General features: G+C 37.1%; 1 protein-coding gene across 4 annotated transcripts in view; it reads left to right on the top strand.

The window, feature by feature from the left end:
• The window catches only part of LOC150095560 (DNA-binding protein RFX2-like), a 663,123-nt gene that overhangs the window by 523,308 nt on the left and 113,328 nt on the right, over positions 1-26,487 (top strand). For all 4 annotated transcript variants that reach the window (XM_090410808.1, XM_090410810.1, XM_090410811.1 and 1 more), the window contains one exon: positions 10,461-10,606. In XM_090410808.1, the coding sequence (XP_090266934.1) occupies positions 10,461-10,606 (146 nt within the window). The remainder of the gene's footprint in view (positions 1-10,460; positions 10,607-26,487) is intronic.

The raw sequence follows: 26,487 nt of genomic DNA, 5'->3' as shown, positions 1-26,487 counted from the left end.
TGCAGCCACTGTAAGACTTTTATATCTCCATACTTCAGCATTTCTGGTTGAATATTATCTACTCCTACTGCTTTGCCACATTTCATGCCTTTGGTGACTTTTTCTACTTCAAGTATGGGTATGTGCTGCCAGCTGCAAGCCTGTTGAGTGTTTTTTACCACTGTGCTGTAATCAGTGTTTGTTTCATTTAGCAATTTTTCGAAATAATTACTCCATACCTCAGGGATATCTTTTTCTCCAGTTTTCATATCACCTTTATCATCTCTAATTCCTTTTACAGCATTCTTTCCTCCATTTCTGAGCTTTTTTCAACAACCTCCAGTATATTTTGCCACCTTCTTGATATTTATTTTCTATGTTCTTACCAAAGTCTTCCCATGACTTTTGTTTAGCTAATTTTACATAGTATTTTAGTTCTAGTTTTTCTGTCCTTGCAAACAACCTCACCACATGCCTCTCTGGCTGAATCAATTAATGTTTCCTAAATGATTTGCCATTTAATTTTCAAGATTTGGATCCAGTTCCCAAACTCTTTAATTTTTTCTTGATTTTAGTCTACACACATCTGAGAGCTGCTCAACTTTTATTCGCTTTAAAACTTTCTTACATGTTCTTCTTTTCAATATGAAATTTAATTTTATCCTGCTCAAGACTAAATGATCACTTCCAATTTCAGATCCTCTGTACACTCAAGTGTCCTGCACCAGGGAGAAACACAATCAACACTATCAACAATAATAACATAATCAGTGAAACTTTTCTTTTTCCTTGTTTCTTCTCTCCATGTGAATTTGTGCACATTTTTATGTTGGAACTTGGTGTTAATAATAACCAGTCCATGTCCTGAGCAGAAATCCAACAGGTATTTGCCATTATTATTAGCTCTGCTCTTTTCTCCAGATTTTCCCAAAATATTTTTTTATGTCTGACAATCATTTCCTACTCTGCTATTTAGATCTCCAACAAGGACCAACCTTTCCTTTTTCATTGTGTCAGTTGCTTTTTCTAAAGCCTCGAAAAATTCCTCCACTTCTACCTTAGTAGAACCTTCTGTGGGACCATAGGCACAAATAAGTCTCATTGTCCAGTTCACCATTCTGATATTTGCCCATATCACTCTACTGAGACTGTCTGCCATTCAAGAAGATTAGCCTCATATTTAGTGTTGAATGCTATGGCTACTCCTTCTTTTACTTGATTGTTATTGCCTGAATATAACATTTTGTATTTATTGCTCAAATAGATCTCACCAGTTTTTATCTTTTTTGTTTCAGTCACCCATATTATGTCGATCTTCTACTTATCCAATTCCTCAGCTAGTTCCATTTCTTTGCCATTCAGGCTTCTTATGTTGATAGTACCGATCTTGAACTCTGGTTCATGTTGAGTTGGTGGTGTGTTTCAGGATTTGTTCCAGTAGCTGATTTTCACTGTTCACCCTGGCAAAATCAACAAAAATCTTTTATTAATGAACTCTTCATATACACTGTAGATGTTTGCTCTGCCCTTGGCTGTTCCAATCATAACCTTATCCATTCTTCCTTTTCTATAGATTGATCTTTCTCCCCCCCCCCCCAACAATCTCAGCTCTGTAACGTATAGCATGACAACAGTGCCAATTGGGATGACCTCAGGGATTTCTGTACCTCATTTTCAGTTCCTGATTACTGATTATTGTTTCTACTTTCTTTTTCCAAATACCTATTTTGACCAAATAACTGAAATTCCTCTTACTGGAATGAGGTCCTTCATTCATTCATCAACAAATCGAAAGCTGACTTTGTAAGAGCCAAATGCAATAAACTTGCCCTCCTGCTCAAATAATCAAGCCTTCTCATCCTGCCTCTCTCACTCATTCAGATGGTACCACGGTGACATCACCCAAAAATAAGGTAGAATTCTTGGCATCCATTTTTTCCTTCAACCTTTCTATAAACATGTAAGGCAAATCTCCTCTCCTCTTATACCACAAACTGCTCACACCATGCCTACCCTGATCTCTTAACAGTACATCAGAAAGATCCGCAATAGTTCTGATGTTACTAAGTATTCCGGTCCAGATGATATCCTTACAGTTGTGCTAAAAATTGTGCTTAGAACTAATGCCTATCTGTTATTATCTATATATACTATTACTTGTCTTGCATCTGCCCATCAGCATGAAAGCAAGTTTTTATTCAGCCTGACCCTGAAAAGGGAGATAAAAGTTAGCCATCAAACTATCCCCACATTGCTCTCATTTCAGTATTCAAATGTCATGGAGAAGGTCATCAACAACTAGTCTCTTCACTTCCTGAACACCCCCTTAGTTAATTAAACCAATAATTAACTAATAATTCTCCTTCTACAGCAGATTATCCACCTTTGGACACAGAAAAGATTTGGAGAAACCCATTTAATCACTCTTGATATTTCCAGGGCATTTTATCATCTGTGGCATCAAGGCCTACTTAGCTACATACCATTTTATGAGCTTCCTGCTCTTTGTGAATGAAATGTCAGTTTCCTTACTAATCGATTGCATTTCATGATGGATGGTTTCCTCTCATTAGATTTCATCAATACGAGTACTCCATAGTTCTGTACTCTTGCCCACACTTTTCCTGCTATACTTCAATAACCTTCTTTCTCTCTCACTTCAAATGTTATTCATTGCTGATGACAGTACTTGCCATTCCTCTTCATCATTCAAGAAATCTTGTGGTACTCAAATGATTCAAGTTTAAGATCTTCTATAACCAATGTCTTAAACACTGATCTGCTCACCATTCTTAAGTGATAAAATAATCTAATGAATTTCACTGCCATCAGTATTGTCATGCCTTATCACCCTTAAGAAGAAAGACACTACTTCACATCCCTTATTTTGGTTTAATGTTCTGATTTCCAATCAAGATCAGTGTATCTTCTCAAGCTGATTTTTACATCTAGCTTATCCTAGTATAAACATGTTGCATTCACAGCCTCCTCAGCTTCCAAAAAACGTCGTATTCTTCTTTGTTCAGAGCACTACTTCTGTCCTGCTGAACTTCTGACACTTTATAAATCCCAAAATTCAAACTTGGAATATTATTCTCATGCTTGGGAAGTTGCACTCAAAACCTTCCAAAGAATTCTCAATTTTATACAGAAGTTAATCTGCCTAATAAATGACTTCTCCCTCTCATTCTCTTTCTCATTGGAGCTCTATTTCTGCACTAGTTCTTTTTTACAAGTACTTTCATGGATGTTGCTTCCTCAAATTATCTGTTGCCATTTCTCTGCTTTCCTCTAATCATATAAGAACTCAAGCAGCAAAGTTTTTGAAGATTTAGAAAAACTAACTGACACAATGAAAAGGAAAAGTTGGTCCTTGTTAGGGATCTAAATAGCAGAGTAGGAAATGATTGACAGACATACAAAAATATTTTGGGAAAATTTGGAGAAAAGAGCAAAGCTAATAATAATGGCAAATATCTGTTGGATTTCTGCTCAGGACATGGACTGGTTATTAATAACACCATGTTCCCACATAAAAATGTGCACAAATTCACATGGAGAGAAAAGGCAAGGAATAAGAAAATCTCATTGACTATGTTATTGTTGATAGTGATGTTTTCTCTCTGGTGCATGACACCAGAGTGTACAGAGGATTTGAAATTGGAAGTGATCACTATTTAGTCTTGAGCACGATAAAATTGAATTTCATATTGAAAAGAATAACATGTAAGAAAGTTTTAAAGCGAATAAAAGTTGGCAGCTCTCAGATGTGAACTGTAGACTAACATACACAAAGATTATTGAAGAAAAAATGAAAGAGTTTGAAAACAGGAATCAAATCTTGGAGATTCAGTGACAAGCCTTGAAGAAAACCCCCCTGATTGATTCAGCTAGAGAGGCATGTGATCAGGTTGTCGGCAAGGATAGAAAAATTAGAACTCCATGGTGGACAAAGGAAGTTAAAAAAGCAATGAAGGAAAAGAAGAAAGTTGCTGGCAAATAAGTCAGCTTGTGCTCTTGAGAATACAGAGACAAATGTAAGAAAGCCAAAAAAAACTCATGGGAGGACTTTGGCAAGAACATAGAAAATAAATATAAAGAAGGTGGCAAAATATTCTGGAGGTTGTTGAAGAAACTTAGAAATTGAGGAAAGAATGCTTTAAAAGGAGTTAGAGATGATAAAGGTGACAAAAACGAGAGAAAAAGATATCCTTGAAGTATGGAGTAATTACTTTGAAAAATTGCTAAATGAAACAAGCAGTGATAGCACAGTGGTAAAAAACACTTAAACAGGAATACATATCCATACTTGAAGTGGAAAAAGACATGAAAGGCTCGAAATGTGGAAAGGCAGCAGACGTAGATGATATTCGACCAGAAATGCTGAAGTATGGTGGTATAAAAGTCTTACAGTGGCTGCACTGCATAGTTCAGAATGCCTGGGCAGAAGGATGAATTCCCGATGATTGGAGTAGCACTCTCATAGTACCCATATATAAAAAAGGAAATAAAACTGAATGTGAGAAATACAGAGTTCTCAACCAGCTTGTTCTGGTTGAGAACAAGCTGGATTCAGGTCAAATAGAGGCTGTTAGGATCAGATCTTTTCTGATCCTAACAGCCTTATACATGCCGAATAGTGGAGAAATCATGGGAATATAACAAAGATCTGTATTTAAGTTTTGTCCATTTGGAAAAGGCATATGACAAGGTGCCATGAGAGAAGCTATTCAATACGCTACAGTTATATGGTGTCAATGGGGCATTATATCAAGCAATACTTAGTCTTTATTTGAGTTGTAAGTCAGCAGTTAGAATTGAAGGAGTACAGGAAGATGGTTTCATGTTAGATCTGGTGTGAGACAAGGATGTACATTATCCCCTCTGTTATTCATTATCTATATGGAGGAATGTGGTATTAAACATGATATCAAAATTGGAGATGTTGATATCAGTTCTTTGCTTTATGTGGAAAATGTTATACTTCTAAATAAATCTGCTGCAAGTCTGCAAGATTCTCTGACTAAATTGAATAACTGTTGTAATAGATATGGTGTAAAGGTCAGCATTAAAAAGACAAAGACAATGAAAATAGGCAGAATCGTTGAAAATGTCAACTGTGTTGTGAACGGAGAACCTGTGGAACAAGTAAAACATTTCAGCTACTTAGGCACGAATTTTAGTGAAAATGGTAAATTCAATATAGAAATAGACAACAGAATCAACAAGGCTGGTGTGGTAGGAAATTAATTTAATAAATTCATATGGAATGAGAGAGAAATTAGTCGGAACACTAAATTAGCTATACAAGGCAGTGTTCAAACCAGTTTTAACTTATGGATCTGAGAGCTGGGTTAGAAGTAAAACACTTGACTGAAGACTAGAGACTGCAGATATGAGAGTCCTGAGAAAGATTAGAGGCATGAACAGATGGCAATATCATATTAAAAACGAGGATATTAGGAAAGAACTTGACATTGTCAGCATCCAGGAAAGAATTATTCTAGTAGTAAGACTTATAAGTTGGTTAGACATAACTGGTAATTAATTTACGGAATTAACAACGCAAATGAAGTATATTAATTAAAGATAACTTTAATGAATCACTTCTATATTTCGGCAATGTCACATTGCCATCTTCAGGAACATAAAGATATGGTATGTGCACTAAGGAACTAACAAAGCAAATGAGGAAGAAAGTAATGAACTAATTTTGTTCCTAAAGTCCTAATGGTGCCCTCTTGCGGGCTAATCTGGTAGTCTTGGCAGTTGGGCTGAAGTTCTCATAATGAAAGTCTCCCAAATTTGGGGCAGTTTCATGCACCCAAATTTGTTGAGGTTAGGAACGTTTTTTAGAGCTGCTGAAGATTCTTTGAATAATCTTTCGTATTTATACTTGCTGCGATGGATTATTTTTGTTTTCTTCCAACGAATTTTATGGTGGGTATCTAAGGCATGGTCTGCCAACCCAGAGCGGCTGTACTGGTGAAACCGGATGTAGTCTTGGTGTTCTGAAATCCTGATATTTGTTGTTCTGCCTGTTTGGCCAAAGTAGGACAATTTGCAGCTGCAAGGGACCTGGTATACACCAGGTAGGTCTAGGGGAAGTGGTTGGTCTTTGGTAGAGCGGATAAGGGATGCCAACTTTTTATATGGTCTGTAACAGGAAGTAAGGTCATACTTTTTGAGGATATTGGTTATTTTTTCAGAGGTGCCCTGGATGTAGGGAATAGTGATAGACTTGGTGTAGTCTTTATTGTGGATGGGGGGAGGGGGGTTGTGGTTTACAGGTTTTAGTATTTTTTGGATTTTTTTGATGTTATAGCCATTGGCTAAGAAAGTGTTGAGGATGTGGTTTAGTTCCATAGTCAGGGCCTTGTCATCTGAGCAGATTAATTTTGCCCTGTTATATAGTGTTTTTATCACCCCATATTGTTGTGAGGGGGGGTGGTGGGATTGTTGGTGAATGTATCTGCCAGTGTGGGTGGGTTTTCTGTAAACAGAGAAAACCAAAGATCCATCAAGCTGGCGGGTGATTAAAGTGTCTAGGAAGGGGAGGGTGTTGTTTTCCTCTTTTTCTAAGGTGAACTGGATTCTGGGATGTTGGTTGTTTAAGTGTGTTAGGAAGGAGTGGAGTGTGTCTGAGCCATGTGGCCAAATAGCAAACACATCATCCACATAACGAAGCCAAATAGTGGGTTTTTGTGGGGCGGAGTTTAAGGCTTTCTCTTCAAATGTCTCCATAAAGAAATTGGCCAAGGGTGGGGAAAGTGGTGAACCCATGGCTGTCCCCTCTATCTGTTTGTAGAACTTTCCTTGCCAAACGAAATAGTCTGAGTTCATTGTGAACTGAAATAGGGCTGAGATATCGGGAGGAAACTTGGCTTGGATGAGCTCAAGGGTTTCTTTGAGTGGGACATTAGTGAATAGGGAGGAGACGTCAAAACTGACCATTATGTCAGTGTGTTGGAGTGTGAGGTTTTCTATACTGGCTTTAAAGTGGGCCGAGTTTTTTATGTGTGTTGCCAGTGTAGTGTGTGAGCGTTTTAGCTAAATGTTTGGCTAATTTATATGTGGGGGAATCAATGCCATCCACTATGGGATGCAATGGCACATTTTGTTTATGTATTTTTGGGAGTCCATATAATCGGGGGGGTCTAGAGTTATAAGGTTTAAGTTTGTTGGTGACTTCCACAGGCCAAGAAGTGACTTTCTTAAGGAGTCTGTGGATAGTTCTAATCTGAGAGCTGGTCGGATTATATTCAATGGGGGAGGTAAGTAGTACGGTCTCGTATTAAAGAATTTAGCTTACCTTTGTAGTCTTTTTGATTGAGTACCACAGTGGCGCTTCCCTTATCAGCTTTGGTGATTACTATTTTTTTGTTGTTTTTTAATTCTTGTAGGGCTGTATATTCGTTTTTGGATAAGTTGGATTTTGGAGGTTTGGCTTTAGTGAGAACACCGACTACATCCAGTCTCATGTTGTTGGCGATATGGTTAGGCAGGTTGCGAATTCCACGCTCTATTTGGATCATGATTTCTTCAGCAGGTATCCTTTTTGGAGCTAGGGCGAAATTGTGACCACGTGAAAGTGCGATGAGTGCTTCAGGCTTTAAAACTGCCGACGAGAGGTTGACTACTGTGTTAAGTGGTGGCTGGGTTGCAGAAGTAGAAGTCTTTGTCAGGTTTTCGTATTTTTTCACGTGCCGACTACGTATTTTTTCGAATTCCTTTCTTGCCGATGTGCATGAGATGCCATTGCGTCCCATAGTGGATGGCATTGATTCCCCCACATATAAATTAGCCAAACATTTAGCTAAAACGCTCACACACTACACTGGCAACACACCATCACACATAAAAAACTCGGCCCACTTTAAAGCCAGTATAGAAAACCTCACACTCCAACACACTGACATAATGGTCAGTTTTGACGTCTCCTCCCTATTCACTAATGTCCCACTCAAAGAAACCCTTGAGCTCATCCAAGCCAAGTTTCCTCCCGATATCTCAGCCCTATTTCAGTTCACAATGAACTCAGGCTATTTCGTTTGGCAAGGAAAGTTCTACAAACAGATAGAGGGGACAGCCATGGGTTCACCACTTTCCCCACCCTTGGCCAATTTCTTTATGGAGACATTTGAAGAGAAAGCCTTAAACTCCGCCCCACAAAAACCCACTATTTGGCTTCGTTATGTGGATGATTTGTTTGCTATTTGGCCACATGGCTCAGACACACTCCACTCCTTCCTAACACACTTAAACAACCAACATCCCAGAATCCAGTTCACCTTAGAAAAAGCGTTGTTAATTCCGTAAATTAATTACCAGTCAGGAAAGAATTAGCAGAGCTATTCTCAGGTGGTATGGTCACTTAGATAGAATGGGCAAGGAAAGATTAGCAAAACAAGTGTTCTCTGCCAGGTTGGCAGGAAAACGACCCAGAGGAAGATCAAGATATAGGTGGATTGATATGGTACAAAGTGCCTTAGATGATAGAAATATAAGATCTGATAATGTTGGAGTCTTGACAAGTAACAGACTGATTTGGTGAAAAATTGTAGATAGGAAGTTAGTAATGATGTAAATTTTTCATGTAGTACTATCATATCCTGTACACCCCTTGAAGGTACATGGCAGGAATTTGATGATGATGATGCAGCAAAGTTCAACTCCTGACTTATCAAACGAACTTCTCATCTTCTGTCATTCTATCTTCTGCTATTCTTTGAAGCTACTTTGCCCATTATGTTTATCCCAATGAATAATGGATGATGTGTTTGCTATTTGGCCACATGGCTCAGACACACTCCACTCCTTCCTAACACACTTAAACAACCAACATCCCAGAATCCAGTTCACTTTAGAAAAAGAGGAAAACAACACCCTCCCCTTCCTAGACACTTTAATCACCCGCCAGCTTGATGGATCTTTGGTTTTCTCTGTTTACAGAAAACCCACCCACACTGGTTTAATGGAATATTAGCAGCACTGAGATATGATTAAAACTAATTTTAAAACAAATACGGTTGCATTAAACCTCCCAAAATTTGGGAGACTTTAATTATCAGAGATCCCTCTTTACATCCCAGGCCACCTGCAATTGCCCATAGAGGGCACACCACCTAGATAGGACTTTTAGTTTCACTTTGCATTGTATTTGTGTGTGTTGTTACAAAAAGTTTTTGTAATCCCCGAAGATGTCTCTGCAATGGAGATGAAATATTGGAAGTATTAAAATTAGTTTTAATCCTTCTCAGTGCTGTTAGTATTCCATTAAACCTCTAACATGAATTGTCTTTAATATGTAATCATTACATGTTTGGCAGTAATGGAGAAACGTGACGATTTGCCTGCCAATTTGCCTGCAGACAGATAGTTGAGGGCCTGGAGGACAGGTTCCAGTATTTTGGAAACAGCCATACTTGTTGGTTGCTTACATACTACTGTATCAAGTGTGTACCAGGACTGGATTAACCATGAACAGACATCCAGCAGAAGGGCTCACATTGGTCAGCCACATGTTGTTGTTCCTAGAGGTGAACATCAGGTGTCCCGACTGGTATCTCAGCAGTCACACGTCTCACCCACCAGTACAACAGTGGGGAAGTTCGACCCATTTCCACATGTACCTTCATCATACCTTGCTTCACCTAGGGTTCCACAGACTGAGACCAACAAGGGGTACCTATGATGATGGCTAGGCATTGCAAACAATACCTCACCATGGGCCAAGGAATGTTGGCAATTGACCCTCGACAGATGAAAGAGGATTGTCTGGAGTGATGAGTCCCGTTTCCTGCTGCACCATGCTGATGGCCGGGTTCGCATTTGGCATAAACATCATGAAGCTCTATACCCAAATTGCACAGTTGGGGTTGAACAGGCTGGTGGAGCTGGTTATGGTCTGGGGAGCTGTTTCCTGGCACACCCTAGATTTGTTGGTTATCATCACACAAACACTGACCATCATCCATATTTGAGAAGTCTACCCTGACCACAGTGGCATCTTTCAACAGGACATCACACCTTGTCATTGGGCTTGTACAACTACTGAATGGTTGGAAGAACATGGCAACAAACTCGCCACACTGTCTTGGCTCCCGAACTCTTTTGACCGTAACCCAATTGAACATGTGTGAGATATGCTAGAACAGGGTGTCAGAACTGCTGATCTTCCTTCATGAAATGAGCATGAACTGACAGAGTTACTGAAGTGGACATGAGTCGAGTTACCATCACAGTGATTTTGGAATGGATTTCAGGAGGAAGGGTGTGCTAGGTCCCTCTTCCTGGTGACAATGTTTCTCATAGGTTAGCGTAATGAGCACATTTCAGATAGATATAAAATAATTTTTATATGTGTGTTTGGAGAACAGTATTCAAATTCTCATTGTTGCATTTAGTTTGTTTTACATATTATCATCTGTCACTTCTTTTTTTGTTAATCTAAGACATTTATTTTTTTTATATTTCTATAGTGAGCAAGAAAAGTTGCTCAGCAAATCTAAATTGTACCTGCTGTGCAGGCATGAACCAATTTTACAATTTGTACGTAAAGCTGATTATCAGTTTTACCAGAATCTAGTTGATGTCCTTATTCCAGATGTTCTTAGGCCGATCCCAAGTAAGTATTATGTATACTGAATCATGTATTTAATTGCACTTTTTTAAAGTTTATCTACAAGACTTTAAAGTTTGTATCAGTTACACACATGTGCAAATTATGATTTTACCTAAATAAGTAGAGAGGCTTATATGTTGGCAGTTCATGTCAATTTATTTGACAGTATTAATTCACAACACAGAATAATTTTTAGTTCACAACACAGAATAGTTGTTAGTTCTTTGTGTTGTCCATTACAATTTTATTCAACTGATCCCACTGTTAACCAAATTGTTTTTGTTCATTGTGATAAACTGTTTTTGTGTTCTGAAGATGCTGGATATAATACCAGTGAAATATCAGCAAATAAGTTAAATAAATTTCTTATTCTGTTTTGTGAATCAGTACCTTTCAAAATATTAATCCCATACATGAAAGATTACTAAAACTATATTATTATTGGTTGTGTGAATCAGGAAATTAGCAGCTGCAGGTTTGGAATAGTTGGGGGGAAAAGTGAGAGAAAGGCAGCATTTCCAAAGAACACATTTGCAAGGAACAAAAACAAATTCCCCTAGTTTGAATTTCAGCATGTGCAAGGGATAATGAGCTGCTGTTTGTGTTTTAATAGATCTAAAGCAAGGCTTTCCAAATTTGTGTATAAAAGTTTTAAAAAGAATCAAAATAGAGCAGCTTTTAGAGGTAAACCATACATTCAAATATATGAAGTGTAATCAAAAAGTATGGTGAATGTTAGAATTTGATAAAGTTTATTAACCTCAATACAGATATAATCTTCACAGCAGTTTACCTCTCATTCACACACTCATTCCAACGTTCCATCCACTTTTTGAAAGATGACTTCTGGAAGTCATCTTTCTTTAGTCTTTTAGGCATGTTTTCATGGTCACTTAAGTTTCTTGTATTGATGCAAAATGCTTTTCATTCATTATTAATTTCAAAGTCACAGGGTGCTAAAATCAGGTGAATGCAGGCACATAGTAATTTTTTTTGTCTGACAAGAGCTCTCAAATAAGAAGAGATGTGTGTATGTGCATGGAGCATTGCCGTGATGCAAAATAAAAACCATCCCCCCCTCCCACTTTTGTGGTCTTTTCAATGCACATCATTCCACAATTATTCCAGTATTCCTTTTTAATATTCAAACTACTCCTGCACAATCCCTCCAGTTAAAAAAATATAAATAAATAATTGACAAGACTTTTACATTGCATTTTGATTGGTGTACCTTCTTCAGCTGAGGTGAGTTGGGTGTTTTCCATTACAAACTGTTGGATATGCTGGGGTACCATTCCCTAAAGTCTCACAAAGTTTGGTGAATCTCAGTTGTGGAATTTTCTTGCACCACAAAAAACTTGATGATGGTCTGCACCTCTGTGTCTTCGAATTTCTTCAAAACCTCCGATGTGTCTTATACATTGTTAAAGAAAAGAACAAATTGTTACAATTTGATGAAACATGAGGATTGGAGGGTTTAAGATATCTGGTTATATCAGTTGCTTTAATATCTTTGTTCTAGATGTTAATCAGAACTTTTTGTATCCCTTCCCTTATTCTAGAAAAAGCTGTGGGGAAATTCTAGATTGAAAAGATGTAATGTGTCTGATGGATTTAATCAAAGAAGTAGATTTTTTCTACGATAGGCAAGATAGGAACTGTTTTTAATTAAATTTTTTATGTCACTCTTACCCACTAAAGATTGTAAACCTATAATTCAATTTTTACCATAAGTAGGCCAAGGGCTTTTTTCTTATTTTTTAATTTCATGGTTTTTTTTATATTTTTTATTTATTTTTGTACATATTCCAGCTAATCTAGAGACCAAACATGAAACTTTTTCAAGCCACAACTGCAAAGGAGGAATGGATAGCAAAGCAAAATAATGGATAGGATTAGAGATCAATAAGCATCATTGATATATAAGAGGAATATGTTATAGAGCACTCTTGCATTGATAGGGAAAAAAGGAAACTGTCTATCTTGACCCCCCAGCAGACAACAGAACAGGAACTTAGTCAATCACAGATCAATCAGTTTTTCTCAGAACCCTCATATCTGTGGTCTCTAGTCATTGATCAAGTGCTTTATTTCTAACCCAACTCTCAGATCCATAACTTAAAACTGGTTTGAACAAGTCTTGTATACTGCTTGTTTGGTGTTTTGGCTAATTTCCTATCTTATTCCATATAAATTTATTCAGCTGGCAACCTACCATACCAGCTTTGCTTATTCTGTTGTCTATTTCCAGATTTAACCTACCATCTTCACTAAAAACTGTGCCTAAATAGCTGAAATATCTTACTTGTTCTATAGCATCACCATTCAGAATGCAGCTGAAGTTTTCTATGACCCTGCTTATTTTCATAGTTTCGGTCTTTTTATTTCTGATTTTCATGCCAAATCTCTTACAGCTGTTATTCAATTTAGTTAGAAAATCCTGGAGACTTACACTAGATGTGCTTAGGAGAGCAACATCATCTGCATAAAGCAAAGAGCTAAGTTTGACATCTCTAATTCTAATATCAGGTCTAATGCCACTTTCTTTCATAATGTGATCCATATAGATGATGAATAAGAGTGGAGATAATGTGCATCCTTGTATTACCCCTGATTTTACATCAAACCATCTTCCTGTATTACCTTCAATTCTAACTGTGACTGACAACTTAAATATAGACTGTGGATTGCTCTGTATAGTGTTCCATTCACCCCATATAATTGTAGTGTTTTGAAAAGCTTTTCTCTGGGCACCTTGTAATATTCCTACACTTTCTAAACTATTTGTCTTACAGTTAAAATCTGATCTTGACACCTTTATTTGTACTAACCCAGCTTGATTTTCAAGTTTCTCTTCCACAATCTTTCTCAACCTCTTTTCAAGTATGCTTGCATAAACTTACCTGGAACACTCACTAGAGAAATTCCTCCGTAATTCTCACATGCAGTTTTATTCCCTTTATTATAAATGGGTGCTATGAGATCTCTACTCCAATCATTGGTAATTAGACCTCTCTAGGCCCTCTGAATTATCCAGTGTAGCCACAGCTACTTAGGCACGATTTTTAGTGAAGATGGTAAATTAAATATAGAAATAGACAACAGAATCAGCAAAGCTGGTATGGTGGGAAGTCAATTGAATAAATTCATATGGAATAAGAGAGAAATTAGTCAGAACACTAAATTAGCTGTATACAAGACAGTGTTCAAACCAGTTTTAACTTATGGATCTGAGTGCTGGTTCAGAAGTAAAACACTTGACCAAAGACTAGAGACTGCAGATATGAGAGTCCTGAGAAAGATTAGAGGCGTAAACAGATGGCATCAATGGCAATATCATATTAAAAACGAGGATATTAGGAAAGAACATTGTCAGCATCCAGGAATGTGTTAGCAGAGCTAATCTCGGGTGGTATGGTCACTTAAACAGAATGGGCGAAGAAAGATTAGCAAAACAAGTGTTCTCTGCCCAGTTGGCAGCAAAATGACCCAGAGGAAGACCAAGATATAGGTGGATTGATATGGTACAAAGTGCCTTAGACAATAGAAATATAAGATCTGATAATGTTGGAATCTTGACAAGTAACAGACTAATTTGGAGGAAAATTATAGATAGGAAGTTAGTAATGATGTAATTTTTTTCATGTAGTACTATCATATCCTGTACACCCCATGAGGGTACATGGCAGGAATTTGATGATGATGATAATGAGCCACTGCAAGACCTTTATACCTCCATACTTAAGCATTTCTGGTCTAATATCATCCACTCCATCTGCCTTTCCATATTTCAAATTTTTGACGGCTTTTTTTACCTCAAATATTGATATGTACTCTAGTTTGCATTCCTCTTGAAAATTTTCTAGTACAGTTCTGTCACTGCTTGGTTCGTTTAGGATTTCCTTATCTTCAGTTTGCATGTCACTTTTATCATCTTTGTTTCCTTTTACAGTATTCTTTCTTCCATTTTTAAGCTTCTTCTATAGCTTCCAGAATATTTTGCCATCTTCCTGATATTTATTTTCTGTACTCTTACCAAAGTTTTCCTGTGACTTTTAAACATCGCTTAGCTTGCTTACATTTTTTTCTGTATTCTTTTAGGACATCTGCTGACTTATTTGCTAGAAACATTTGGTATGCTTTCTTCTTTTCCCAGACTGTTTCTTTAACTCTTTGTGTCCACCATGGTGTTCTTATTTTTTTATCCTTGCATACAACTTCACACATACCTCTCTAGCCGAATCAATCAATGTCTTCTTCAGAGTTTGCCACTGAGACTCCAAGGTTTGGTCCTTGTTTTCAGACTGCTGGAAATTTTATTCAATAATGTTTGCATAGTTGAGTCTACAATTTACCCCTAAAAGCTGCTCAACTTATAATTCTTTTTAAATCTTTCTTACGTACTTTTCTTTACAATGTGATATCCATTTTTATCCTACTTAGTACTAAGTAATGGTTATTTTCAGTTTCAAATCCTCTGTACACTCTTGTTATCCTGAACCAGCTTTATATCATTATCAACAATGATGTTTCTTCTCTCCATGTGAACTTGTGCACATCTTTATGTTGAAACATGGTATTAGTAATGACTATTATGTGTCCTGAGCAAAAGTCCAGCAAATACCTGTCATTATTATTAGCTTTGTCCTTTTTTCTAAATTTTCGCAAAATGTTTTGCGATATATGATGATGAGGCTGAATGAACTCTTTCCTCTTCTGTCTGTTCCGGGAGAGTCAGAACAATTCTGTCCAGTTTGGTGTCGCTTGTTGTGATTTGGTTTCCAGGTCCTCTTTTTTTTTTATCCATCCATCTAATTCTGGGCCATCCTTTGGATCTTTTACCTTCCATCGTTGTATTTAGGGCTTTACATGGTAGTCTTTCTGGTCACATGGCCAAACCATCACAGTCTTCTTTCTTGGATTTTGTCTATTATTGTTATTTCTTGTTTTAGTCGTTTCCTTACGTCTTTGTTTCTTAGTCGATCCAATAGAGATACTCCAAGTAATCTTCTTAGCCAACCCATTTCAGTAACTAATAATTTTTTCTCTTCAGCCTTTTTGAGATTCCAGCATTCACTTCCATAGAGGAGTATTGGGAGGACCATTGTTTCATAGATTCTTACTTTTGTTACTTGTTTGATATCTCTTGATTTCCATATTTTATTAAGTCGTCCAAAAGTTTGGAATGCTTGACTGATTCATCTGTTTATATCTTTTATAATTTCACCATTGTACTCAATAACTCCTCCATGTAGGTGAAGTTTTCTACCTGCTCTAGATTCTTACTATCAATTTCAATTTTCAGATTGGTGCTTCTTTTTCCTGTTTGCATAATTTTTGTTTTGTCTATATTTAATCCAGATTTTATACACTCCTCCTTTATTTTATCAGAAATTTGCTGTAGGTTTTCTTCTGTGCTTGCAAGTAATGCAGGTGTCATCTGCAAATTTTGAAATTGTCACATTTTTCCCATATATTTTGATTCTGGAGTCTTCATTGTTTAAGGCCTTATTGGTTGCTTCTTCCAGTGTAAGATTGAACAGGTCTGGTGACAGATTGCATCCCTGTCTTACTCTGCTCTCTGTGTGGAACTAGTTGGTTAAGGGGTCCTCCATTCGTACTGCACTTTCAGATTTCTCATACAGATTCTTTATTATTCTTATGGTTTTGTTGGGAATTCCAAATTCTTCGATAGTTTTCCATAGTTCTCTTCTACGGATTCAATCAAATGCCTGACGAAAGTCTGTGAAATTTATGTGGCAACTTTGGTTGTACACTAGTGTCTTTTCTGTTAGCTGTCTTAAGGTGAATAGTTGATTAATTGTGCTTCGCCCTGGTCTGAAACCGGCTTGTTCTTCTCCTAGTGCCAGTTCTATATATGGGTTAATTTGTTTTTGAAGTACTTTCGTAAAAACCTTACTTGGAATACTGAGGAGACTAATGCTTCTGTAATTATTGCATTCTGTTTTATCTCCTTTTGGTCCAATCAGTAGGCACTGCTTCGTTTTTGTAGATCCTTTCAAATAATGTTTTTAATGGTTCCAAAAGTTATTCCTTTCCTGCTTTTAAGAATTCTGCATGTAATTAATCAATGCTAGGTGCTTCCCTGGTTTTGAATTTCTCTATGCTGTGTGCTATTATTTCTTTGGTAAAGATATTTGTTTCCTCTTCCATTTCAATGGCTGGAATCGTAATATCCTGGGAGCTGTTTTTATTATATAAATCTTTGAAGTATTCTTCCCATCTGGCCATTCTTTTTGTTTTACTTCCAGTTTGTTGTCCATGTCTTATTAATTTGGTCTATTTGTTTATATAATCCATGAAGGTTATTTTCTTTTGATAGCTTTTCTGTCATTTTGCATTTTTCTTCTAACCAGTTCTTCTTGTCTCTTTTAACTAGTTTTCTAATTTCTCTGGTTAATCTATTTATATTCATTTCTGTTATAGTTCTGTTTTAGTTTCATGCTTTTCCTTTGATCACTTAACCTTTTTACTTCATTCGCGATCCAATCCTTTTTACTTTCTCTTTCTGTGTAACCTATTATTTTTTCTGCCGAATTTAATATTATTTCCTTTAATTTGCACCAATGTTCTTCGATGTTTATATTCTGTTTTGGTAGTTCCTTCAGGTTAGTTGGTTAGTGTCTAATTCTAAGAAAATATTGATCAACAATATTTTCTTAGAATATTGTTGTCTTGTAGTTTTTTTACATTCAGTCTCCTTTTGACTCTAAAAGTGCTTCCAGATTTTAACTTTATTCTTAGGTTTGCTAATACTAGCTTATGGTCTGATCCACAATCTGCAGTTTAGGATACTTGATTTCCATCTTTGGTTTACAATAATATAGTCTATCATATTCTTGGTTTGTCTGTCTGGTGATGTCCATGTCCATTTTCTTTGGGGTTTTGGATGGTTAAAGAGAGTGTTGATTATTGTTAGTCTATTATTTGAGCAGAAGTTTAGCAGTCTTTCGCCACGTTCATTGCTTTCTCCATACCCGAACTTTCCGATTACTCTTGGCCAGGTATCCCAGTCTTTGCCTACTTTTGCGTTCCCCCATTACAATTAGGAGATCTTGACTTGATGTCTGCTGCACTGCTTTTTGCAAATCTATATAGAACTCCTCAATGTCTTCTTCTGATGATGTCGAAGTTGGTGAGTATACTTGAATAATAGTTAGTGATCTGATTGATGTTTTAAATCTTGCTTTAATTATCCTAGGTGAGATAGGATTGTAGGACAATAGAGAGTTTTGAGCCTTTGGTTTTAATATAAGTGCTACTCCTTCTTGGTGTTTGTTGTCCTCCCTGCCTGAAGTTAAGATTTTGTACTGCCCATGGTGGAATTCTCCTTATCCAGTCCATCTGGTTTTGCAGAGTCCAATCACTTCCCATCGGTAGTTGTCTAATTCATGCAGTAGTATTTCCAATGCTCCTTCCTGGTGAAAAGTTCTTACATTCCATGTTCCTATACTTGTTATGTTTTTCCTGTCCATTTATGGTGATGTTTTTTGTTCCAATAGCATATTTTTGCCTTCACTATCTTGGTTCCCTAATAGTGGGTGCGACCCTTGTTTGATGGGGCGACGGTCGAGCCGGCATGTATCTTTAGGTTGGTTAGAGTTCATTCGGTTTTTACATGGTTAAGTTTTCGTCAAGTGTCAACCACCACTCCTTGACCTGAATTCAGTTGTTTTTTTTAGTTGATAGTGGAAACTACAGTTTGAGAGGAAAGAGTCACCCCCCCCCCCCTCGCCATCTAGTTGCTCTAATAGCACTGGGGGGGGGGGGGAGTAAGAAGTAAGAGACAGTAGAGGGAAAGAAGAGTAGAAGACCACTCTCCAGATATGATATACCAAGTGTATATTGTATGAAGTAAGATCAGGTCTACCTTGGATATCTCGGGTTTGCCATGCCCATACTCACCAATGTGAGCCCCTGAGAGACAGTCGCCAGTGTCCCATTACCTTCACCGCACTGCTCTCAAAAGTAATTGTGAATATCAACAGCCAGCTGTTTTACTACTTGAAATCTATCAGTTAATTATTGATTAGCTAGTTATGAATTCTGCTATTCTTGTTAAACAGCAGACCTCCTCCTAACCCTGACAACCTTTGGATACAGGCCATGGAAAGATTTGGAGAAATTCATTGTTGCTCTTGATGTTTCCAAGACATTGTGATTGTGTCTGTCATGGAGGTATTCTTATGAAGCTACCATCTTATAGTTTCCTCCTGCTTTTTGTAAGTGAATTGGTTTCCTCTCATTTCTTTATAAATGTTAGAGTACCCTAGGGTTCTGTACCCTTGCCCATGCTCTTCTTGCTATATGTCAATAACCTTCTCTCTCTTTTATTACTTCAAATCCTGTTCGTAGTCTTGCGGATGACAGAAAACCTTGTAGTACTCAAATGATTCAAATTTCAAGATTTTTCCATAACCACTGACTTAACACTAATCTCCTCACCATTCTTAAGTGAGGAAATAATCTAGTTAATTTCAATGCCATCAAAATTCAGTCTTGCTTTATTAACCAGAAGAAAGATCCTATTTCATTTCTCTTTACTTTTATTTTTGTTTATGTTCCAGTTTACATCAGCATTATCTTCTTAGGCTGACTTGTACATCTTTCTTATCTTGGCATAAAGTATATTACATCCTTGACCTTCTCATCTCCTGCCACTTTATAAATCTCAAATCTGACTAACTTGGAATATTGTTCTCACATTTGGGATGGTCTCAGTTATATACAGAAGAGGGCAACCATCTAATAGACACTTTCTCACAGCCTCCTACAGTCATTTTCTCATAAGTACTCTGTTTCTGCTTTATGTATTTTTTATGGGTGCTTTCATGGACGTTGCTCCACTGAACTGGCCACTTCCATTCCTTCACTTTCCTGATCAGGTAAGAGCACTATCAGCACCTGGTTAACATCCACACAGTTCAATATCTGACTTATCAAACCACCATCTCATCTTTCATTCCATTCTCCTCAGTTCTTTGAAAAATCCTTTCCCAACACCATTTTCTTCGGTGAGTACAACCATCTGCTTTTCAAGAAACTTGTTAATAGATATGCATAAAGGCATACATTATTTTATATTTAATATTAAAATTGGTAATTCTGATTAAAATCGCTTTAATTATATGAACAGTGTGCTTCGAGGCAGGAAACATTTAAAACCAGCTGGCAGCCTCAAATTAAAACACTTGTTTTGGGTAAAAAGAAAACTCCCTCAAGGGCTAATTTTAGTGGGTACGGGAATAGCAAACCCGAGTTACTTGATGCTTGACCATGCCTTATTTCATGTAATATACATCTGTTATATTATCTGTAGACTGGTTCCTACTCTTCTTTCTTTCTTTCTTTCCTTGCTTCTTTCCCCAGTGCTATTATAGTATTTGAAGACTATGGTTAAATCTTTTTTATTTTATTTTTCTTCATCTCTTACAGGGAGTCTGCCTTCTCTATCAGATATTTGCCTTACCTAGTATGCTAAACAAAACGAGAAGAAGGCATTGGCAATCCACTTCTATATATATTTTGTCAAAAAAATCTTATGAACAGAGGCTTAAATTATTGTGATATTGTGCTGGAAGATGGGACATTCATGTTGAAAGGCATCAAAATGGCTACAGGGGAAGAGCAGAAAGGAACTTCCAATGGAGTTAACAAGAATGATGAAGCTGGATCAAAGCCTCCTAGAAGTTCAACTTTTGATAGAGTTAATCTCAAAAGAAGATGCCTCCACTTTACTGATTTACATAAAATGTAAATCAGTAAATACATGCTTTGTACATGGAATGTAGCATGTATCAAGGAAAACTGGAACTGGTGAAGAAAGAAATGAGAAGAACTCAAGATGTTAGGAATCAGTGGATGGACAGGAATGGATTATTTTGATACTTATGATTTCATGATGTATTATTCGGGACATGGAAACCTTCAAAGAAATAAAGTAACATTCATAGAAGAGAATACAGAAAATACATTTTGATTCACAACAGTGCCTGTGGAATAATCCTAATGAGGCATATCCACTCCTACAGGTGTATGCATCCACTACAGATTCAAGTGAAATGAGGTCAAAGAATTTTCAGTAGATTGCAACAAGTAGTATATAGTATTGATAAAACAGATGACCTCTTGATATTAGGTGATTGCAATGCATAAGTGGGAGATAAAGTAGAAGTGCTTGCATGAAGCAATGGCTGACTGTATACCTAGAGTCCGAAGAATAAATCAAGTAGGGGTTAAATGGATGAATAACACCATTAAGCTTGAGTTGCAAAAAAAGAAACAACTATGGAGGGAATTTAAGGAGAAGGGTGACCAGCAGGCACATGAACGGTATAAAGCGCAGGCCAGAAGGGTGACGAGTGTGGTAAGAAAAGCAAAAAAGGATTACGAAAGAACATTGGCCACGCAGGCTAAAGAGAATCCTAAACAGTTTTTTAGATATGTAGCAAGTAAAAGGAAAAATGTACATGGCAGATTGATTTTAAAGAATGCTGATGGTAGGGAGGTAACTGAATCAGTTGAGATAGTTGAGTTACTGAGTGAGCACTTTGCAAAAGTATATCATCCAGGTGGTGACATTGCAGAAACGAATAAACCAGTAGATTATACGGGAATTGTGGTTAATGAAGTGGAGGTGAGTAGTCTATTGCATAACCTCAATGTCAATACATCTGTGGGATTGGATGGTATACCAGCTCGTGTTGTACGAGAAGCAGCTAAAGAATTGTCAGTACCCTTGACCATTTTGTTTAATTTGAGTCTCGGGTCTGGGTTAGTCCCGAGCGGGTGGAAAGAGAGGAAAATAGTTCCACTGCATAAAGGTGGTTCCAAGACTGCTGTTGTAAATTACCGACCGATTAGCATATCAGGAATCATTGTCAAGGTCTTAGAGAAATTAGTCAAGAAAAGAATACAGGATTGGATAGATGAAAATGGGATATTGTATGGGGGACAACATAGTTTTGTGAAGGGGTAGATCATGCCTCAGTAACTTGCTCACGTTTTATAATACAGTGACGGCTGAACTGGATAGGGGTAATGGGTTTACAGTGATACTACTGGACCTTGCCAAGGCCTTTGATAGGATACCACATGGAACCCTAATCAGTAAACTGGAGCAGATGGGTATAGATATAGGGTTGGTGAGATGGATAAGAGGGTGGTTGAAGGAGAGATATCAAAGAGTGGTTTATTCGGGAGTGGAGTCTAAAAGACGTCTTGTGACTAGTGGAGTGCCACAGGGCTCTGTTCTTGGACCACTGCTTTTCAATTTGTTCATCAATGATATTGGAAAGGATCTGAGAGGAAGTGTTCACTTGTTTGCTGATGATGCAAAGTTGGGTAGAGAAATTGTGAGTGCACAAGATGTCAAAATTTTACAGGATGATTTGGATAGTTTGGAGGACTGGGCTAGGAAAAATGGATGTGAATTTAATGTGGCAAAGTGTAAGGTTATGCACTTTGGAGTGAAAAGAATAGCAGCAGTATATCGCATTGGTGGAATCATACTCCAGGAGATTGATGAGGCCAGGGATTTGGGAGTGTTGGTGGATAGGGAGTTGAAGTTTAGGGGGCACATTGCAAAAGTAACTAAAACAGCTCACCAAATCACTTGGCTTCTGAAAAATACTTTAACATGCAGAGACGAACAAGTTGTTGTTCCTCTGTATCGAGCCTTGATAAGACCCCATCTGGACTTTTGTGCCCAGCTATGGGCACCAGGGTTTCTTCGTGATGGGGAGGAAGTGGAGAGGGTCCAGAGACGAGTGACCAAGATGATAGCAGGTCTGTGGAATGAACCTTATGAGTATAGGTTGAAGATTTGTGGGTTGCAGAAATTGGACGATAGGCGAAGGAGGGGTGATATGATTGAGACATTCAAATTACTGAAGGGTTTTTATAAGATTGATCCAGAAGATATTTTTGAAAATATGACTGGTGGTGGGAGGACTAGGGGCCATGCATGGAAGCTGGGCAAGAGCGTGGTTGACAAGGGTGTTAGAGCTAGGTTCTTTACTTGGAGAGTGGTAAATGAGTGGAATAAGCTTCCAGAGTCTGTTGTGGGTGCTACGACCGTGAATGAGTTCAAGGCAAGGTATGATAGATACTGTGTGAATGTTGAATAGTTGTTCTTGACATGATGTTAGGGCCTCCCTCGATGAGTCTGTCGACTCCTTGGAGTTTCCTGGAACAATAATAATAATAATAATAATAATAAAGAAGGAGGCATCACTGGAAAATTTAGTTTAAGACGGAGGAATGAAGGAGAAAAGATTATGTAGATTAAGTGGATATTAAATCCAACATAATTTCAAAGCCGAATACAGAAACTCTAAAAGTTTCATGTGCTAAAATTGACCAGAGAACTTGCGGGAATACACTCACCGCCATACTACGAGGAAACACGAATGCTTGAAGTGCCCGTATTTTGCACAATCATCATCATCAAATTCCTGTCATGTACCCTCAAGGGAGTGTACAGGATATGATTGTGCTACATGAAAAATTTACATCATTACTAACTCCTATCTACAATTTTCCTCCAAATCAGTCTGTTACTTGTCAAGACTCCAACATTATCAGATCTTATATTTCTATCGTCTAAGGCACATTGTACCATATCAATCCACCTATATCTTGGTCTTCCTCTGGGTCATTTTCCCGCCAATCTGGCAGAGAACACTTGTTTTGCTAATCTTTCCTCGCCCATTCCGTTTAAGTGACCATACCACCTGAGATTAGCTCTGCTAGCGTATTCCTGGATGCTGACAAATATGATATTACCATTTTGTAATAGATTTAATGGTGGACACAGATAGATAAGAAAATAACTCTTTATTAACTTAAAAGCTAATATTTTGCTGGTATTATATCCAGCATCTTCAGAGCACACAACACAAAGTTTGTTACAAATGCAAGACAACCACAATCCAGTGTAACAGTGGGGCTAGTATAAGTAATTGCAGCGTGCAACATAAGACTAAAGTCCTAATAGGGATCATCTAGGTTAAAATAATAATAATAATAATAATAAAAAGTTCAAAGTTTGAAAAAAATAAAATAAAATAAAAGTAATTAATATTAATTTGGTCTTAGGATGACTGTCTCCCAAATCTTTGGTAGATTTATACAGCCATACTTGTTAAGGTTTGGAGTATGTTTTAAGGCTTCTGTTGATTCCAGGAACAACCTCTCTGACTTGTAGAAGCTTCATTGCATTACTTTTGTTTCTCACCAATTGATCCTGTGTATAGGGGTATCCAAAGCATGGTCTTGCCATAGCAAAAGTGTCGGATATATTTTTTGTGTTCATTGAGGCGGATGTCCACAGTCATGGGAATATTGCCGGTAGAGGTTGGTTGATTGGTAAAACTTCTGCTACTAATGGCTCAGTTAGGTAAGTTTGAGCACGGTTAGTAGTTGGAAGGGAACCAATCGTTCGATGCTGTTGGCACACTCTTGATGAATCTTTGGACTCCCTGGAGGTGTCAAATAATAATAATAATAATTCCTTTAAAGGCTATGTGGAGGTCTCCTCTCAGTTATACAGCTTTGACCCTGAAGCACCCTGTATTTTGCACAAAACTTTTATAATTTCTGCATTCGGCTTTGAAATGATGTTGGATTTAATATCCACTTAATTTATATAATTTTGCATCGCCGAAGTGAGGCCTTTTGGCTCTTTATTTTAGTAAAGGAGAAAAGATGTTGGAATTTCGTATCCAGAACAGCTGTTTTATTGCAAACACTTGCTTTCAACAACATAAAAGAAGATTGTACACATTGACTTCATGTAACGGTGAATACAGAAATCAGATAGATTATGTTGTTGCCAACAGTAGGTAGTGAAGTGCTATTAAAGCAATAAAAAACACTACTTGGTGCACACTGTGGAACAGATCATGAATTATTGATAGCTAAAATTAAATTGAAATTTTAGGCTAAGAAGAAACAAAAGGACACTATCAGATTTTATTTTAATCATATAAATGAAGCATTAAAGTAAACATAAGAAAGAAATTAAAAAGTTTGGAGAAGACAGAAAGAGAATTCGAAGACTTAGTAAAGCAACAAGAAAGAAAGATTGTTAATTGCTGTCAGAAGAAGCTATACACATAGCAGAGGAAGGGGAGGGATGAAACTTCAGAGAAACAAAGAAAAGGTGAGACAACTGAGTTCAGATTTCCAGAGACAGACTAGTAAAGATAAGAAAATACAGTTGAACAAAAGGTGCAAGGAAATTTAAGAAAGCAATATTACAGTTAGAGCAAGAGAGATCCATTTAGAAAGATAAATGAAATTACAGGGAAGTTTATCCCTGGAGTAGGAGTCATAAAAAGTAATTTGGGAAATTATTTATTGGAAGAGGAAGCAGTGAAAACAAGATGGAAAGAGTATGTAGAGGATTTGTACAAAATAATAATAATTTTGAAGGAGAATTTGTTGAAATGAAATGGGGCTAGAACTGATGGAGTGTCAATGGAATTATGTAGAGCAGCTGGGGATGAAGTAGTGAATATATTGACTGAAATTTGTCAACAGGTTTGGAAGAAAATATACTGGCATGAAGAAGAAATATACTGAAGAAAATATTGCAAAACATCAGTATTTCTCTCAATTCAAAAAAAAAAAAAATCAAAACCAAGAGATTGTGATAATTATTGAACTATTGCTTTAATTTCATGTGCAAGTAAAAATTATGCTGAAAGTGATCCAACAAAGGCTGGAGCCATATGTAAATAGAGAAATGCCACAAGAACAGGCAGGCTTTTAGAAGAACTAGAGACCAGATTGCAAACATGAGATGGGTTATGGAAAAAACAAGAGAATTTCAGAAGGAATTAGTCATCTGTTTTATTGATTATAAGAAAGCTTTTGATTGTGCGGATCACAACAAACTTTGAATTGTAATGAGATCAATGGGAATAGAATCTAATTCTCTTGATAAGAGAGCTGTATGACAACCAAGAAGCTTCAGTAAAAGCAGCCTTTCGAGAAACAGACAGTGTTTGAGTGAAAAAAAAAGGTTACAGCAGGGTTGAATACCTCTTTTTAATATTCGTAATGAGTATATTATGAGAATGGCTAACTTAGATAAAGACCCAGCTGGAATTAAGATTGGTGGCAGAAAAATAAAATAATTTAAGATATGCAGGTGACACAACTACGACCTCATAGCAGAAATAAGAAAGATCTGGAGTAGTGGATTCTTTTGGTTAAGAGGAAAAGTAACAAAGCCAGGTTTAATTTAAACATAAGCAAAACAAAAGTGATGGTTTCTGGCAATTTAAATGAATTTATAATAGAGGGAGATAAATATAAATCATTGAAAGATATGATTTACTGGGGTCTAGAATCAGAAATTATAATAAATGTGATGATGAAATTAAAAGAAGGATAGTCACGGGGGGGGGGGGGGTATGTTTAACCTGACAAAAATTATGAAAGATAGAGGTGTGAGTAAGACTATGAAAGTTAGAATTGATAAAGCAATGGTATTTCCAGTAGTGACGTTTGGATGTGAAAGCTGGATTATTAAGAAGAAAGACAGAAAGCGTATTGATTCATTTGAATTATGAGCATGGAGGAGACTATTAAGAATCCCATGGACTGCAAGAATGACTAATAAGAAGTTAGGGAGAATAAAGATAAAGACAGAATGCTCCTTGGAGGCAATGATCACTAAACAGAAGTTGATGTACTTTGGACATATTATGTCAGCAAATGAATCATTGAAAAAGGCAGTTATGTTGGGGAAGATTGGGGGAATAAGAAGAGGAAGACTGCAAAAGAGTCGGATGGACAACATAAAAGAACTTGCCAACTTGAAGTCGCAATTGCTGAAAGAAAGGACAAAAGGC

This window comes from Typopeltis vanoorti, chromosome 20, assembly GCF_054136105.1.
Source record: "Typopeltis vanoorti isolate ZY-2024b chromosome 20, IOZ_Tvanoo_1.0, whole genome shotgun sequence".
NCBI classification, from domain to species: Eukaryota; Metazoa; Arthropoda; class Arachnida; order Uropygi; family Thelyphonidae; genus Typopeltis; species Typopeltis vanoorti.
Note: the sequence above shows the minus strand (reverse complement) of the source record. Positions and strands in the feature narration are given on the sequence as shown.